This window comes from Syngnathus acus, chromosome 14 (assembly GCF_901709675.1).
Source record: "Syngnathus acus chromosome 14, fSynAcu1.2, whole genome shotgun sequence".
Taxonomy (NCBI): domain Eukaryota; kingdom Metazoa; phylum Chordata; class Actinopteri; order Syngnathiformes; family Syngnathidae; genus Syngnathus; species Syngnathus acus.
The window spans coordinates 4,045,938-4,062,915 of NC_051099.1; the positions used below are offsets into that span (position 1 = coordinate 4,045,938).

At 39.7% G+C, this 16,978-nt stretch overlaps 2 protein-coding genes across 3 annotated transcripts; one reads left to right on the top strand and one right to left on the bottom strand.

Annotated features, from left to right (window-relative positions):
• Positions 1–79: 79 nt before the first annotated feature.
• si:ch211-283g2.1 (sodium- and chloride-dependent GABA transporter ine) lies at positions 80–4,418 on the bottom strand. Its single transcript, XM_037268824.1, has 13 exons — positions 4,189–4,418; positions 3,854–3,988; positions 3,352–3,556; positions 2,841–2,973; positions 2,640–2,774; positions 2,463–2,566; positions 2,262–2,386; positions 2,074–2,186; positions 1,867–2,007; positions 1,692–1,791; positions 1,521–1,621; positions 1,272–1,439; positions 80–429 (listed from the first exon to the last, which is right to left on the bottom strand). Exons 1-13 carry the CDS (start codon positions 4,391–4,393, stop codon positions 277–279), a joined length of 1,818 nt encoding a protein of 605 aa, XP_037124719.1. The 5' UTR covers positions 4,394–4,418; the 3' UTR covers positions 80–276.
• A 1,651-nt stretch (positions 4,419–6,069) lies between these two features.
• On the top strand, positions 6,070–15,844 carry LOC119133237 (flotillin-2a). Of its 2 annotated transcripts, none has more exons than XM_037268827.1 (10): positions 6,070–6,235; positions 8,144–8,225; positions 9,500–9,590; positions 12,204–12,327; positions 12,391–12,623; positions 12,722–12,841; positions 12,915–13,129; positions 13,249–13,432; positions 13,586–13,735; positions 13,957–15,844. In XM_037268827.1, exons 1-10 carry the CDS (start codon positions 6,187–6,189, stop codon positions 13,996–13,998), a joined length of 1,290 nt encoding a protein of 429 aa, XP_037124722.1. In that variant the 5' UTR covers positions 6,070–6,186; the 3' UTR covers positions 13,999–15,844. The 2 variants fall into 2 exon arrangements, with proteins under 2 accessions (XP_037124722.1, XP_037124720.1); XM_037268825.1 differs by lacking the exon at positions 9,500–9,590 and adding an exon at positions 10,018–10,108 and having other exon boundaries at positions 6,072–6,235.
• The last annotated feature ends 1,134 nt before the right edge of the window (positions 15,845–16,978 follow it).

Here is a 16,978-nt window from a genome sequence, read left to right on the forward strand (position 1 = left end):
GACCTGTGTACCTGATAACAGACATTTGTCATGTTAATCACAAACATATCATTTGACCTAATAAATAACTTGCCCACACTGAATGTATCTCTGGCGCTTTATTTATAAAAGTTTATGCTCATGGAAGTCAACTGTGGTTTGAAATACTATGCATCTAATACTTAAATACAAATACAGAACAGTAGAAATATTTACATTCACACCCCCGTGTACCATTATAGGTCGATAATAACTGACACTGATTTGCTCAATTAGAAAAACTGCAAATAAATCTCTTTAATTGGTCTCATCTGGCAGTTTGTAGTCCGTACTGATGGCGTCGGTGCTGATGACGGCCATGTTTGGGCAGCTCTCACTTCGTCCGCTTTCGCAATACGGTATTTTGGATTTGTCATTCAGGGCGAATGGTGTGATGGACAGCTTTAGTCTCTGTGGAGCAATGAGGGAAGTACCAAATGAATGTTTTATATCTTGCATGTGCAACACAAAGGCCATCACTGTTTCATTACAGTATTAAATAAAATAAAATAATTAAACAAAACATGGCAAAGGATTTTATGGAACGATGCAGATGAAAGAATAATTTCACGTCACTATGATATTAATGGAATAATCCACCGCCAGAAACATAATCCGCAGTTCACTCACTGAGCTTTTCTAAAGTCCTCTATTTATTTATGATGGAGGCCCAACACAAATTTGTAAGTATGCACCATTGTCTGTCATTAACTCAATAGCATCGTGATAAGGACAATAAATATTTGATTAAAATCACATTGATGCCAAAAATATGCTGCGGTTATAATTCCATTTTTTTAAATTTTTTTTAATTTGGGAGGTAATTTCACTTTCAGCGCATACGATTGTTTTTAACTGTAAATTTGAAAGTAGGAGAGAGTTTCAAACGATGCCTCATTTTGACTGCGGAGATTAGAAAGAGATTATTGAATGTTGCAATCCTCTATCATTCCACGTTAGGCCTACAGAAAGCAACGGCTTTGGGTTCAATTTATTATGTACATCTTTAGACATGATGCGATATATACTGTGAGATTGAAGTTTAGTTTTGGAAAAAAAAAAAGGGATTTGTTCACTCTAAACAGGGATATTTTTTGTATTATCCATTTCTCTTTCTCTCTCATAATATATTATTTTTAATGTGTTTATACTATTTTGAAAGTGTATTTAAAAACATATGCTTAAGGAATATTTCAATTGGATATTTCAAGGTGTGGGGGGGGGGGGGAGAATAGTAAATATATTTACATCACCTGCACAAATGATCCAGGCAGCACCCACAATGTGTGAATGGTGCCCAGCGGAATCCAAATCATGGAGGCCATGGCGATGACCCAGCCGAGCCCTTGAGCCCAGGGAGGGAAGACGTAGGCTTCATAACGAGCCGGTTTGAACTGGATAATTGAAAAAATGAGGATAACCTGCCCCCCACGAAAAAAAACAAAAAAACACTGAGTATTGGCTGTACTCCAGATTGACATAATACAAATCGTCTGACTTACAGTGACGAGAAAAGGAGCAATGATTTGCCAACACAGTCTGAAGAAGAGGTTGGGCCTTTTCCCAGTCATCTCTTCCAGGTTGTCAGATAATCGTTTCACACCTAAATACCAAAATGAGTTGAGTTCAGATTGCGCAGATTCATCAAATAACTTTTTTTTTTTAATACTGACCATAAAACCAACAAATGCCTAGGACCTCAAAGAATGCAAGGAACATGATGGACACAATGGCAGTGTAATGATCCATCAACTGGAAAACATAAATCCCTGCCTGCAAAGATATGAATTCTCTGTCAAATATAATTGTGAATTTAACACATCCAGGAAAAAACAAAACATCATTTACCTGCGTCACATTAGGAATTCCAAGAAGACAAGCGATTCCACAAACTGCAAGAACTAACAGTTCTTTCTTCTTAAAGAACTTCAGCAGAGGCTGATTGGATTGATCCATCAGAGTGGTCACCATCACTTCAACCATAGCAAACTGGTCAAATGGAAAAAAGGTATTAACTGATGTTTATTATTTGAAATATTGTGTGTGATAGTCTACCTCACTGTCAATTCCAAGAAAAAGCAACATGCAGAAGAACATCACAGCCCATAGTTGAGGTACTGGCATACTGGCAAAAGCTTGTGGGTAAACAACATAAACGAGTCCTGGACCTACATAACAAATCAAAAATAATGAATGAATTTAATTGAGACATTTAAGATTGCTGGATTTATTTCTTCACTTACCATCCACAGCCAACTGGGCCACGGGAATGTCCTGCAGATGCGACATATATCCGAAAGCGGAGAATATAACAAAACCTGACAAAATACTGGTGAGGGAATTGACGATGGATATGGTCAGCGTGTCCCTGTGTGAAAAGACACAAAAGGATCTTCATAAGATATCACGCTAGGACTCATTGGAGTGGTGAGTGAGGCTTTTACTTAATAATATTATTGTTGAAAGAGTTATAGCTAGACATAGCTATGAGGAAACCAAATCCTATTCCGATGGAGTTAAAGATCTGAGCTGCAGCGTTCACCCAAACCTGCAAGCAGACGATGCGTTTTCAATTTCTTCGATATGCTTCAAAGTCTTCCACACAAATGAATCTCCCTCACCTCCACTGAGAGAAGTCTTTCCCATTGTGGCACTATGAAGAACTTTATACCCTCAATTGCTCCAGGAAGTTGCACATTATTAACTAGCAGGGCAATAAGGATGACATATGGGAGCAACGCTGTGAGGTACACCACCTGTAACGTATATTAAGAAGGTCATTGGAAGAAGCGTCGCTTCACATCTGCGTCAACTCCGCTCACTTTGCCTGTGGATTTGGTCCCCTTGAAGATGCAAAGATAGATGAGGATCCAAGCAAGCATGAGAATAAGCATAAGGTCCCATCGTACAACTCCGGCTTCCTCGATTCCCGCTGTTTGTTGCAGCATCTTATATCTTCACGGAAGCATGTATGTTAACATTTCTTATACATTTTGGGAGCAGATTAATGGCATTTCTATTTATTTCAATGGGAAAAGATGCTTTGGGATGTGTGTTAAAAACTAAACTCATCTCAAAGCACCACTATTTGTATTTCACACGTGTATATATATATATTTATATATATTCTCACAACTGTCTATATATTTAATTGCATGCAAAAGAGAGGTGACTAATATTTATACAAGTGTCTTAAAATTGATTTGTGACCTCTCCTATCATTTTGACTGATATCGTTCACATGGCTGCTGTGATAAGCTCACGCAACACTGTTACGTCGTTCTCCATGTTGTTTCTTTTGGGAAATTTGCTCTCCCAACCAGTAAAACATACTTGAAGAACTCCTGGCTGGCCGTCGACGAGTAGCTGTTGTTTGTGGCGTGATCTGTACAGTTTGGAGTGTTCCACGTGTTGTTGCAACCCTGCCAGGGTAGCGGCACTTGAAAAGAGCTGAATAGGTAGTAGAGGGCCCAAGTAATGACCACGTTATAGTACGTGCACATGATGAAGGAAATGGCCACGGATGCTACTCCGACACCTGTGTGATAGAAATATGGATTGAAATAAAATAGTACCGTATTTTCCGCACTATAAGGCGCACCGAAAAACCTCCAGTTTTCTCAAAAGTGCGCCTTATAATCAGGTGCGCCTTAAATATGGACCAATATCGAGCCACTACAGCAGGCGTGTCCAAAGTCCGGCCCGCGGGCCAAATTATTTTATATATGGACAAAGTTTTAAAATGGGCCATTCATTGAAGGTGCGCCTTATAATCCGGTGCGCCTTATAGTGCAGAAAATACGGTACCACTGCCATCGCTCAAGGGATGTTGTACCTTTTAAAAGAGGGCAGAATTGCTCAAGAGCATGGACAGGCCCTCTTTTGGTGTATTGACCAACGGTCAACTCCATATGGAGGAGAGGGATCCCCAAAACAAACAGCATGAGAAGGTATGGTACCAGAAATGCACCTACAGGGAAATGATTCAAGTTCATGGATTGATGTTAATGCACCTGTAAATTAATCTACAAAAAGACAATTTGCAGACTCAAAACTTGAAAAAAAAAAGATTTGATCATTTTCAAAAGATATTATTGTGGAGTGATTCGAGCAAATCCATCCGTTTTAGTGTAAAGTCAAATTTGGCAAGTTTCTTATTTATTTACTCACCTCCTCCACTCCTGAAGCAGAGGTAAGGGAATCTCCAAATGTTGCCCAGCCCCACGGCGGAGCCGACGCCCGCCAGAGTGAACTCTATTTGCCTGCTCCACGTCGGTCTGCTCTTTTCCTTGGCCATGTCTGCCGTTGGGATCCAAGCGGTTTCTCTTCTGGGCCCTAACTCCATGGAAAAGGGTTTTGTAACTCTGGTTGACATCACTTTTTATTATCCCTAATGATTAGCAGAAAGGCCGCCGGTCGGCTATCCGTAAGTCCATTCAGTTTAATGTTTGCCATCACAATGCTTCGAATCATCCATTCATTCATTTTCTTTCACTTATCCTCAAGTTGTTGTTTTTTCTTCCTCTTGTAAAAAAAAGTTTTCAAACTTTCACTTTTTCCAGAATTTCCTAGTAATAAATGTCTTAATCTAATATATCTTCTCAACTACAATAAAGTGTTTATATTATATTATTATATATATGATATTGATATTATAAATCTTAAATATAACCAATACAATAGCTATTGTTTCATTTTATATAAAGTTGTTGAAAATTCTTATGGTCTGTCTTCTTCAGGAATACTATTGTAAACATTATCTCGTGTGCTGGATAATATTTCAAAGATTGTGCCGGTTAGATCACATTTCCAGGATGATACAAAGTGCACTTTTAACACGTGAGCCTCTACAACTGTGTGAAGGTGGAAATTTGATAAGCATTATCTATACCCCAACGATAAGAATCAAATACAATCCAAGTTTGGTCAATGAGAATGAGTATTTGGAATTAAAAATATATGAAACAAATGAGTCAAATGACAAAGGATACAATTATTCTGTGCAATTGTTTCTTGAGATCTCCTCAGTGAACATTTTAGAGTTGGAAATTGGTGGAGAAATGGGAAAGTAGTACAACAGCAAAAAATTGGGGGTGCAAGTATCATAATAAATAATTTTGATGAAAAGGAACAAATATGAAGGCTTTATTCCAGGACCCTCTGAACTCCAGAGTAAATTTGCTTTTTGGTATTTGTGAGCCATCTGCTGGGCACAAGAGAATACTGCTCAAAAGGGGGCGGGGATTCCAGTTTGTGCACCATAAAGTATTTTATTGTGTTGTATTTATTTTATTAAGCTATGCAATATATGTATACCGCAGGAAGAAGGTGAGTGATATAGTGATTGTCTGTGAAAAAACTCAGATGACATGAAAAATTCCAAGTGCACAGACATGCAAGCAGGTGTTGACATGATACAACTTTCTCAAGCCTGCATGGAGGCACTGCTGTGATATCAACATGCTGGTCATATTGGGCCAATATGGGTCATGATCCATGAGTAATGCTTATCTGTCTGTGTCAATAAATTGGTCTATCAGGAACAGCAGATATTTAAAAGTGTAAAATAGTATCAAAAAGAGACAAAGAAAAATAATTTCAAAACTGTTTCCATTTGTTATTGTGACCTATACTCTGTCCAAGCTAATTTTGATTTTTTTTTTTTTTTTATCCATAAATTTAGAATTAACCATTCAAAGGGAAACTTTTTGCCTATCCTCTCAACGATTAAATGTGTCCCTTATGAATAATATTAGTCCAGGATAAGCGCTAATTAGTTATTACTTAATTTAACATTTTTCGTCTCTCGCAGAAGGACACTATTACGTCATTTCCTCTGTTTGGGCGTTTGGGAAAGATATCCGGTAAATTAACGATAGTCATCAAGTTAGCGTAAAATAAGAAACTGCGTCGTCAAAAAAATAAAAGCTTCTGAATTCCTCCAAAGCAGGCTACATGCGTTGACGTTGGGTCGTATTTATTTTGAAGGATTTAACCGGAAGCACTGATCGAGTTTCCTCAGTGCGAAGGAAATCGATACGGGTGTGGGTGTGACGCGCAGCCGTTTCGTTGATGTTGTGTTGAAATAATTGTGAGGGTTGGAGGGGGTAAAGGGGGAAACGTACATTTAACATCTTTCGGTGTCGAGTCAAAAAAATCGTTTTAAAAATGGGAAACTGTCACACCGTTGGACCAAACGAGGCGCTTGTGGTTTCAGGTAACGATAAAATACCGCGCGTTTCTTTTTATTATTATTTAAAGCTCCGCGGCCTTTGCCTAGTTTAAGCTTGAAGAAGGGATTTAAGAGGCGGGCCTTGGGGGGCGTTTTTTTTTTTTTACCTTCACTCGATGAATCTCTTTCCATCGTTTGAAGTTCTTCTCACGAACATGTACATTAAACATGCGTACGATGAAGGTGTGCACGTTTACCCGATTGACGTAAAAAACAAAAGCAAATAAATCGTACTAAATACTACTACCGATTACGTAACGATTTTCAACTGGTCTCTTTGATAAGCCGGTTTTATAGTGTTTAAGCTATCTTATTGACATGTAGCACAAACACTTTTTTAAATATTCTAATAAAATATATGTTTTTTTATTCTACTGGTATTCGGACCATTTCCTGTTCCTCACGTGCTCCTGTTCTTTTGGTCTGTTTCGAACATATGTTTGTTTTCGACATTATAACGCAAGACGAAGAGGATTTGTGTAAGGTTTGCGAGTTTATTACATGGCGAGTAGCAAGACATGGCGGTTGCTCTCTGCAGAGAGGATATAGCTGAATAAATTAGATTACAGGGGAGAGGCCCATAAAGTCCCGTCCTGGTATCAGTGCGGTTGGTTGTGCACAACATAGAATTGCAAACCATCAACTGAGAAATCATTTGAATACCGATTGAGGAATCAAATATCAAATTGTGTAACTAAACCACGATAAAACTGATTTTATAGGGAAAATAACCTCCAGTTTGCACTCTCCGACCCCATTTGACGATAGCACAGAGAGAAAATTTCGGAATTAAACTTCCCTACCCCCACTTTAATAGTATGCAGTCAGGAATGTTAGTTATGCCAGCGCTAGCGAGACATGAATAACGTGCCGCTCAGTGGATCTCTAAAGATTCTCAATCTGATTGCCATTGACAAGGAGTTTATTTTGCCCTGTAAATCATGTGCCACCAACATCCGTTTCTATAAAAGCCACAGGAATTTAATCATGTGCCCAAAACAGCATTGTTTGTGGCAGAGATACTTCTCCACTTTTTCCAACCGCTGAAAAACAATAACTTCCTGTTTTCTACAGTTTAAAGAAGTCAATACAAAACAGTTCAACTTTCTGTTTCGTGACGGATTTCGATTAGAAACATTTCTTCCACTGTTGAAATTGTCTCCCACTTTTGTTACGTTTCCAAGCAATATTTGTAGTGACCTTTTAACATCAGTATCAAATCAAGCTGTGCCTATGTGGCGGCCATGTTGGCAGGGGTAACTCTCCAATTAAAGGCAATGCATAGACATTAAAAATAAGTTATAACTTGCTTATTTCACAACCCAGTTTCATTAGATTGACTTTTTTTGTCAATGCTAAAGCTAACAATATATATTATTGTACCAGCTGTTCACACACAAGGAATTCACTGACAACTTTGACCCTCCTAGCATAGCCTGAACGCTAATGTGGTAATGGTGCTATGAAATATAATACAATGGCAGTGTTAGTTGACATTTCTATTTGATTTTTTTCATTATCAAACCACAAGAAACTGTTTCGGAAACTCTTGATTGTAAAAAATGTTTGCAATCTCATTGAAGTCAATGTTGTACAGTACAACAACTTGTACTTGATTGTGTTTGGGTAAATATAGGCGCGGGTGTGTCTGTAAATATAGTCCAGCTCCGACCCCCCTTTTCTTCTTGTCGGTTAACATGACAGCTGGGAATGCCGACCTAAACACTGGAGATGAACCAGAGCCTGTGTGATGTTTCTTTTTTTTCTTTTTTTCTACCAGACCGTTTTCCTGACATGTCTTTTCCGTGTAGTGTTTCTTCCGCACCTCACAACTACAGATCCATAAAAGTTTATGATTATGATGATGTTCATTTCATTTGTGTTGTTCCTAAGGTGGCTGCTGTGGCTCAGATCAGAAAACTTACGTTGTGGGAGGCTGGGCTTGGGCATGGTGGCTCATCTCGGACATTCAAAGGTAAGAACGGTTTGAGCGTACCAATGGTGGGAAGTACATCATTTGATATTTGGTGATTCAGAGACTTGATGCGCCCTTAAATCCATCGTTACGTTGCAGTTGTGAATGATGACGCGTCGGGAAATGGAAATCCATCATTTGTTAGGTTTTAGGCAAAAGCAATCCGATATTTTCAGATTGCTGTCTGAATTCAATGGATGGTCTTTTCTAAACGTGCAGCGTGTTTATTCAAATGTTTAAACATTGCTCCCCGCTCTCAGATGGATTTAAGCTCCAGAAAATGTAGTTGAACCATTTAAATTAACCTTTTGCAGATCTTGCAGCTTAGTATTCGAAAAGCGCTTGTCCTCCTCTGAATGTTTCTATTTGTAGTGCATTTATGCAACATTTTTGTCTGTTATATTTACTTGCTTGGACTAACTCGTGCTTGTATTAATTCGCTTGGGCGGGGCACCTGGTTTGAATGTATTCATGTTCTAATGTTTGCTCGTCTCCCTGAGAAACTGCTTTTCTGTGTGTGCCTTGTGTCCGCTTCAGGTTACCCATTTCCAATTAAGAACCTCACTTCAGTGTTGCTCGGCAACATAATGGTAGACCACAAAAACAACAGTCAAGTCCATGCATGGATGAACTTGATCAATTCACTAAGCCCTTACTGGCCAAGATTATGGTCACGTTGTTTTTATTTTATTTTTTCTGGGAGGATGACAGCAGAAAGAAAGCACTCGCTCATCTCTAGAGTCACGAGCACTTGAAGTAAAAGGCTGCTGCTTGGGGGTGGGGATGTGTGTGTGCTCAGGACACACTCTCTTCCCGCTTCTGATGCAGCAATCTTGTTAATGTTCGGGCCCGTGACTCATTGATCCGGCTCTCCTGGAAAGGAGGAGGAGGAGGGAGGTTGATGCTGCCATTTAAATCCTTCTGCCTTTTTGCTCCTTTGTACAAACTGTCCTGATTGCTTTTAAAAAGGACAGTCCCGTTTTTATTTTAATCAGATGATGCAAGAAAAAAAAAAAAGTGCAATATTTACATTTTGTTTTTTGGAATTAAAACCATTTTTATTCAATGCTAGAAAATGTTAGACCGTTTTTTTTTTGCAAATACTATTCTTATCAGCACTGACAAAATTAACAATATGCGACTGAAGCAAGGAGCAGCGAGGTTTCGGGTTCTGACCTCTTTCTCTTAACCTTGGTGACTGACCCTCCCTAACAGCTGTTGTTCAACTTACTGTTTTGCCTCTGCTACTCCGGCCTGCCTCCCTGTCTGCGTAGAATGTCTCTGGAGGTTATGACCATCCTGTGTCGCTGTGAGAATATCGAAACCTCGGAGGGTGTTCCCCTGGATGTGACTGGGGTGGCCCAGGTAACGTATGAGACCACCCCCGGCAAAACCCCCAAAAAACAGCAGTTGGCTGCTGGTACTCAAGACCAAGAGAAGATGCTGCAAAAGTGGCTCAGCTAATTTGTGTGTGAGAGTGAGCGTTCCTCTGTTTTCTCGTCTCGGCGGCCACTAACTTTGCCGTCAAGCCGCACTCTGGAAAAATATAAGCTGAGCTGCATTTCAAAACCATTTCAACAAACCGACCCAATGTCAAAGGTTGGTTTTGGGGCGCATCACATACTCCATTGTTAGTGCTCTGGAGTCCTTGGGTGAATGGTTTCACTTTGTCCTGATTTTTTCTTTTCTTTTTTTTTTTTTCCTTGTGTTCTCGCCCCTCCCTTCATTTGCTTCCCCCCTTTCCGAACATGCCTGTTTTTATTTTATATATTGTTTTCCACATTCTTCACAGGATAACGCTTGAGATTATGACCCTGCAGCCCAAGTGTGATGATGTAGAGACAGCGGAGGGTGTAGCTATTACTGTCACAGGGGTGGCTCAGGTAAATCACCACACTGTTTCTTTTTGGGAATGCCAGTTCAGACTTAACACCCCACACCCCGCTCACCCTGTCCGTCCCCCCTGCATCCCCAGCGACTTCCTTTGGTCTGGCATCACCCCATAATCACGTCGGAGGTGCTTTCACACAGAGGGCTCAGGTTACAATACAAACATTTATTATGATTATTATTATTATTTTTTAAGATGGCGTACAGAGACACTGCATGTTTGGCCCTCATTGAATGACATGGGTGTGGTCAAGGCTAACCGTAGCACTGGTTAGCATGAAATTGTCAATTTTTCAGATTAGTGACAACAGAGCAGACTCCATTTATATATATATTTTTTAATTTCAAGCTTAGGCATCAGTACCCATAATAGTCGAGTCGATCGTTTCAAATAATAAACTGTCCTAGTGTGACAACAAAAAGGTGTTAGCGCCTTACCCGCATGCTAATCTCACTAATGCTAATCATATTCATTGCTTTTTTTTAATCTTTTTTTTTTTGTGTGAGCCTCCTTTTACTATAACTTTCAGGGATCCAATAAGATTTGATCACCAAGACTCATGCAGAATATTATTTCAAAAGTGTTCAAAGAAAAGTGACAGTTATTTTAATTGTTGCAAAAAAAAAAAAAAAAATACTCTATATTCTAAAAAGCACCAAAATAAATCCACCTGGGATTTTCAACTTCAACAATATTCTGCATTTCAGTTCTTGACTTGGCTGTTCACCAATTTTTGTGTGCATGCCTTCTGTGTGTTTGAAAGGAGATGCCTCATTACTGTGTACTGTGTGTTCCTCTGTGTGTGTTTTCAAACATGCATGCTGACAATGAGCCCGCTGTCTGGAATGACCGCTCACTTTCTCACGCTTCACACGATTTCCCTCTTCCCCCGCTGCCACAAAGCCTTTGTAGGGGCTCATGGCAACGGGACTGACATGACCGTGAATTAGGAACTTGTTTAGAGGGAATTGCCCATCCACTTAAAACTAAAAAGACTTTGGCCTTTAGATCAAATTGATAAGATTTGTTGACAGTACAAATTTGTGCAATTGGCTCACCAAAATAGATTCTTTGAGTTCAGTCAATTGAAAAATAAATAAATAGGTTTACGGAAAAGTCATTTGTGTGACATTTCCTCTTCTAATGTTTCTATTTTGTTCAGAAGGAGGGGCCAATAAAGGGGTGGGGTCAAGAGGTCGAGCTACACTCACTTTTTCCATACACGTTTATTTTAGGCTGAGCCCCAGCACAGCTCCCCCTGCTGACTCTTTTTGATCTGGCCTGCTGCGTGGTTGTCCATGTTGCACCCTTTATCAGTTTTTACAGCGAATGACGATTGCCATGCCTTACATTGTGTGTCCTTCAATCCTGGTATGAGTGCATGTTACCCGACCAAATGGTGTGACCACTTGCCTAAGGACCCAGCTCACTTATCTCTCTTTTGACAGCCCCAGTGGAGTACAGCATCGTGGCCAACCTTTTTTTTTTTTTCTTTTTCATTTCTTCGCCATACAAATGAGCTGTCAATGATGTCCCCAATCCCTTCCTTTATTTTTGTGTGCATGGGTAATGAGCATGATGTATGACAGAAAAAAAATAGGTTCAAGAAATTATATAGTAATGATGTTCCGCATTTAACACAAATAATTGTAACATCTTTATTGAGCCAGGGCGTGTCCACATATATGTTGCTATTTAAAAAAAAAAAAAAAAAAAAATTCCTAGCTCTGTCTGCTCAATCTTCTGCCTCACATTTGTTGGATCTAAAACACATTTTGGCCAATCAGAAGTATTTATATGGGTAGAAAAAAGGGCCAAAACTTATTCTCAAAAGTGTTTTGGGAAATATCTATATCCACGTGGACATGACCAAAATCATTTGAGTTAGTAGTTCGTATGGAATTATTTAAATCAGCAGCTGCTGTTCTCTGTAGCAAAAAAAACAAACAATGATATAGGACCTGAATAATTTTCATGATAAAAGTATTTTTTGCTTAACTTGTTTTTTTTAGCCATGTAAAATAATAAGTGTGTGGTCATTACTCTGTGTATGCTCAGCTGACAATTTTTATCCACACCGACGACAGGTAAAGGTGATGACAGAAAACGAACTGCTGGGTTATGCCTGTGAGCAGTTCCTAGGGAAATCTGTCGTTGAGATCAAGAGCGTCATCCTGCAGACTCTTGAGGGTCACCTACGTGCCATCCTTGGTAGGTATCTCATTTTTAAACATCCATAAGCCATTTTGATTAACACCTTTGTTTGTCTTCCAGGAACTCTAACTGTGGAGCAGATTTACCAAGACAGGGACAAATTTGCTTCTCTGGTCCGAGAGGTCGCGGCACCTGACGTCGGTCGAATGGGCATCGAGATTCTCAGTTTCACCATCAAGGATGTGTATGACAAAGTGGAGTACTTGAGCTCACTGGGCAAAACGCAGACGGCTGCAGTGCAGAGGGATGCTGACATTGGCGTGGCGGAGGCAGAAAGAGATGCTGGCATCAGGGTAAGAGGAAGTCAACAAATGGACCATCCTCCCAAATCTGATTTCTGAAAGCAGAACAGGTTAGAAACTCACATCTCTATTTTGGTTTTTCCAAACAGGAAGCTGAGTGTAAGAAAGAAATGATGGATGTGAAGTTCCTGGCGGACACGAAAATGGCAGATTCCAAACGAGAGCTGGAAATGCAGAGAGCTGCCTTCAATCAGGAAGTCAATACGAAGGTATTCATTCTGATTTTCCTGATGAGCCAAAAATAAAGGGTGAAGTAGTTTGACGCTTATCCCGTCTCTCCAGAAAGCAGAAGCTCAGCTGGCGTATGAGCTGCAAGCAGCCAAAGAGCAGCAGAAGATCCGTCTGGAGGAGATTGAGGTGGAAGTGGTCCAGAGGAAGAAGCAGATCACCATCGAGGAGAAGGAGATTGATCGTACTGACAAGGAGCTCATCGCCACTGTGAAGAGACCTGCTGAGGCTGAAGCTTACAAGATGCAGCAGCTGGCTGAGGGCCAGAAGTGAGTGTCCAAGTCCACCTTGGGTTGATGAAATGAAATGAGATCATTAATAGCGACACTGTCACACCTCCACTGAACCCAAAAGCGTCACATTAAAGGCTTTTCTCGCCCTCCGCCAGGATCAAGAAGGTGCTGATAGCTCAAGCCGAGGCCGAGAAGATCCGCTTCATCGGTGAAGCCGAGGCCGGCTCCATCGAAGCTGTGGGCAAGGCAGAGGCGGAGAAAATGAGGCTGAAGGCGGAAGCCTACCTGCAGTACGGCGACGCCGCCAAGACGGCTTTGGTCCTGGAAGCACTGCCCAAGGTCAGTTGCATTTATTCCTATTAAATTTCACATCATGACGTCCTTCGCGGCATTCTGACATTTTGCTCATTTCCAAACACTTCTTGTGTTCACCATGACGTCTTCATATTTTCTCGTCTAAACACTAAAAGATGTTCCCCGGTGTTTTATTAGATCGCCAGCAAGGTAGCAGCACCTTTGGCCAGGACCAATGAGATCGTAATCCTGTCCGGCGATAGCAACCGTGTGACAGGAGAGGTGAACCGTCTCTTAGCCGAGCTCCCGGTTTCTATCAACGCCCTCACCGGCGTGGACGTGACCAAGGTACGTGTGGGTCGCTCTTGTCATTTGATTATTCTACACTTAATGGCAGGCAATTTGGAGATTCCTCAGCTGTCTTAAGTGGAAAGTAAATATTCACAATATGTCTACGTTTTGCTTGAAGTTGTTGAGGTATTTAAATGGCATTTTAGATACGTCCAGCAGGGGGCACTACAGTTCCTGTCTCGCTGACAGAACTGTTCTTACGTGTTCTCTGCCCACAGATCCCACTGCTACAGAAGATGACGGGGCAGACAGCCATCTGATGAAATCCCCTGTTACACCCCTGACAAACAGTATCTGCCTCAAGCATGACAACACTTTCTCTAGCCTCTGACCCACTTATGCAAAACTGCCAGAAACACCAAACGAGATTTGAGCTTTTTTTTTTTTTATGATTTTACTTATGCAAAACTGCCAGAAACACCAAACAAAATTTGAGTTTTTTTTATTCTCCACCAAATGAAATGAAAAGCTGTGGCGCCCCCTTTCTTTTATCTCCTTACCACTCAGCCCACAATTTTGTGCTGCAGTCCACTTTAATTCAACAACAAAATTCTAATTGTGCTGGAAAAGGTCACTTGAGCTGGTCACAACTGGCAGCCTTTTATTCCCTCTTTTTCTCTTTCCCTGGATAGTACATCAGCTATACTCTTATCATCAGCTGTTATTCTCCTGCTCTTCATCCACCGTGATGGAAATATGGCCGACCTATACAGAATATTACTACTGTACAAGGATTGTAAAAAAAAAAAAAAAAAAAAATAATAGAAACACTAGTCGCTTGCCATCACCTCGCCTGTCCTCCTCGTGACTGTCCAATCATCACTCAAGTGCCCAAAATCTTTTTCGGACAGTACTTGTCATCTAGATCCCCCTGCTGTCAGTTTTTTTTTTTTTTTTTTTAAACTAACACAAAAAACGTTCTTGAACATCAAGCCATGTTGAGGAAGGGTAGCCTTTAAAATGAACCTTGGACGCAGGCTCACCCATCACTCGTGTAGTACATCGCATGGCATGTGGTGGACGCTCAGGGCTATTCCTGCTACTCAAAACCAATCCCCCCCCCCCCTAACAAATTCTTTTGTGCAAAATAAATGTGAGCAAACGCATCTTTTTTTACTTTATTATCACAGGAATGTTTACACAGTACAACTGTGTTGTTTTTTAACTGATATTAAAAAAAAATAGTGCTTTGTTTGTTGTCAAAATAAACCTTTTACTAACAATAACTAACAAGTGTTGCATGTGTATAACCTCTTGACAAATCCTCTGACACACTAATTTAGTGTTTTGTAACATCTTTAAAGTGAAGTCAAAATAGTTTGACACCCTTTTCGTTTCTTTTTTCAAACAAAAGTGGGAAAAATTCATTTCTGTGCCTCCCCCCTGTTGAGAAAAGGTTTCACTGTATGCGACAAAAGAGGTGCTGTGTCATTATTGTAATCAATCTTAATCGCAAATCATTTATCGAGCCGGCTGCTAGCTTAGAAGTGGAGTATATTGTTTGTAATATGTTTTGTACACAGTGCCTTTGTCAAAAGAAGAGGTTATGAGTGTGCTGTGACTATTTCAATCCTACACGCGTAGAACTTGTAATGAACATTTCCGCGCTAATACATTACTCATTGTTACCTGTCGATGTGAACGTTGTACATGCATACCTGTCTGATTTACTTTTGTACTTGTTCAGCTTCACGCATTTGATGATTTTCGGTCGTAACCACATACATGGGAACACACAAAAAAAAATTTTGCTGCAGGATTTAGACCTAAGTGTTGCTTTTTTTTCGGGGTTGTTGTTCATATCAGCACTTGTTTGTATTATGTTTATTATATGTATTCGGTGCAAAAATAAAAATAAAATTGCAGCTCTTACTCCAAGTAGAGACGATGTGGATGAAGACCAAACCCTTAGACCTACGCCTTAAAAACATCCTTCATTTGTACGTCATAGAAGGAAAAAAAACAACTGTCTATTATGAGTTAGATTTCTATTTACGCTTCTCCTAACTCGGATCTTTTGACAAACGTATCCAGCATGGCGTTTGAAGCACGTGTTCATGTTACTCTATGTTGTGCGCCATCCTCTAATAAAATATATACATACCACAATCTTGAAGCCTTCTGTGTATTTGTGAAATTTTTTTGAATAACACCTCAATGACATTTTGTTTTATAGAAAACTATTTTATATAACAAAAAAGGTTCGACATATTTTTTTAAATCCTGAATAAGCTCCACTAATAGATCAAATTAATGGGAGTGGAAATGTATTTGTCAAGCTTTTTAGAGCAGATAAGTTCGTGAAAGAGCGAACCACCCTGATAGTCTGACATCTTTCTTTATCTGGACCTGCAGATCCACTTAAACTGGTGCCACACCCTAACTAGTGATGGTTACCATGGAAACAGCCAGGCCCCATTTAATGTCCATTGAAACATAAGAGAAGCTGTTGAAATATGTTCTCATGTACTTAAACCTGCAGCATTTTTTTTTTTTAGTTTTCAGAGTGCGAGTAAAAAGTCACCCGCAAAGTTTATTATTTAATAATTTAGAAAAAATTGTGATGCGTGACATATCTAGTACAAATCTAAATCCTCGAATTTTGAGAGGGCAAAACCATTCAGGAGAAAAAGTCAGATAAGACATCATCATCTGACATATCATGCTATTACATTTTTTATCTACTTAAAGTATCAGGGATTAATCTGTGGGGGTGTCAGATTGCGATCGTGCATAGCAAATTGAACTTTATTATAGCACAAAACTATTTAAAAAAAAAAAAGCCTTACTATATATCATCAATTTTAAAGTAAAAAAAGTCTTACTATATAAAAAAAAGCCTTAGTATACATGTTTTTTTTAATTATTTAAAAACGCCTTGGCATTTTTGGTAATTTTGTACTTCGTGTAAAAAGTTTGAGAGAGCCTAGGCTGTCAGATATTGAAAATATCTGTAAATTTCTTTGTGCAAATAAAAGCAGGGTGTGGACAGAGGCAAGAAAGTTGAGATAAGACCAACCCTCATGTTATCACTTTATGCTAATGAGCTTGTGGTACCCTTCTAATAGGGGAGATCATGCAAGGGGGGCCCCAGATACAAGCATGGAGATGCTGCCTGCACAAATGAGTGAGTATGAGACAAGTGTTTAACCTTATAAATATATTTCAGTCACAAAAGAAGCTTGTGCCCTGGATAGGATATCATCTTATACTGTAAGTTTAATGAAGAGATACTACAGT

Coding starts and splice junctions, on each gene's coding strand:
- LOC119133237 (XM_037268827.1), top strand. CDS start 6,187: ATGGGAAACTGTCACACCGTTGGACCAAACGAGGCGCTTGTGGTTTCA. Junction 8,226..9,499: donor CTCATCTCGGACATTCAAAG/GTAAGAACGGTT, acceptor CTGTCTGCGTAG/AATGTCTCTGGAGGTTATGA. Junction 13,433..13,585: donor TCCTGGAAGCACTGCCCAAG/GTCAGTTGCATT, acceptor GTGTTTTATTAG/ATCGCCAGCAAGGTAGCAGC.
- si:ch211-283g2.1 (XM_037268824.1), bottom strand. CDS start 4,393: ATGTCAACCAGAGTTACAAAACCCTTTTCCATGGAGTTAGGGCCCAGA. Junction 2,974..3,351: donor GCCAGCCAGGAGTTCTTCAA/GTATGTTTTACT, acceptor GCTTCCGTGAAG/ATATAAGATGCTGCAACAAA. Junction 2,775..2,840: donor GGACCAAATCCACAGGCAAA/GTGAGCGGAGTT, acceptor TATACGTTACAG/GTGGTGTACCTCACAGCGTT.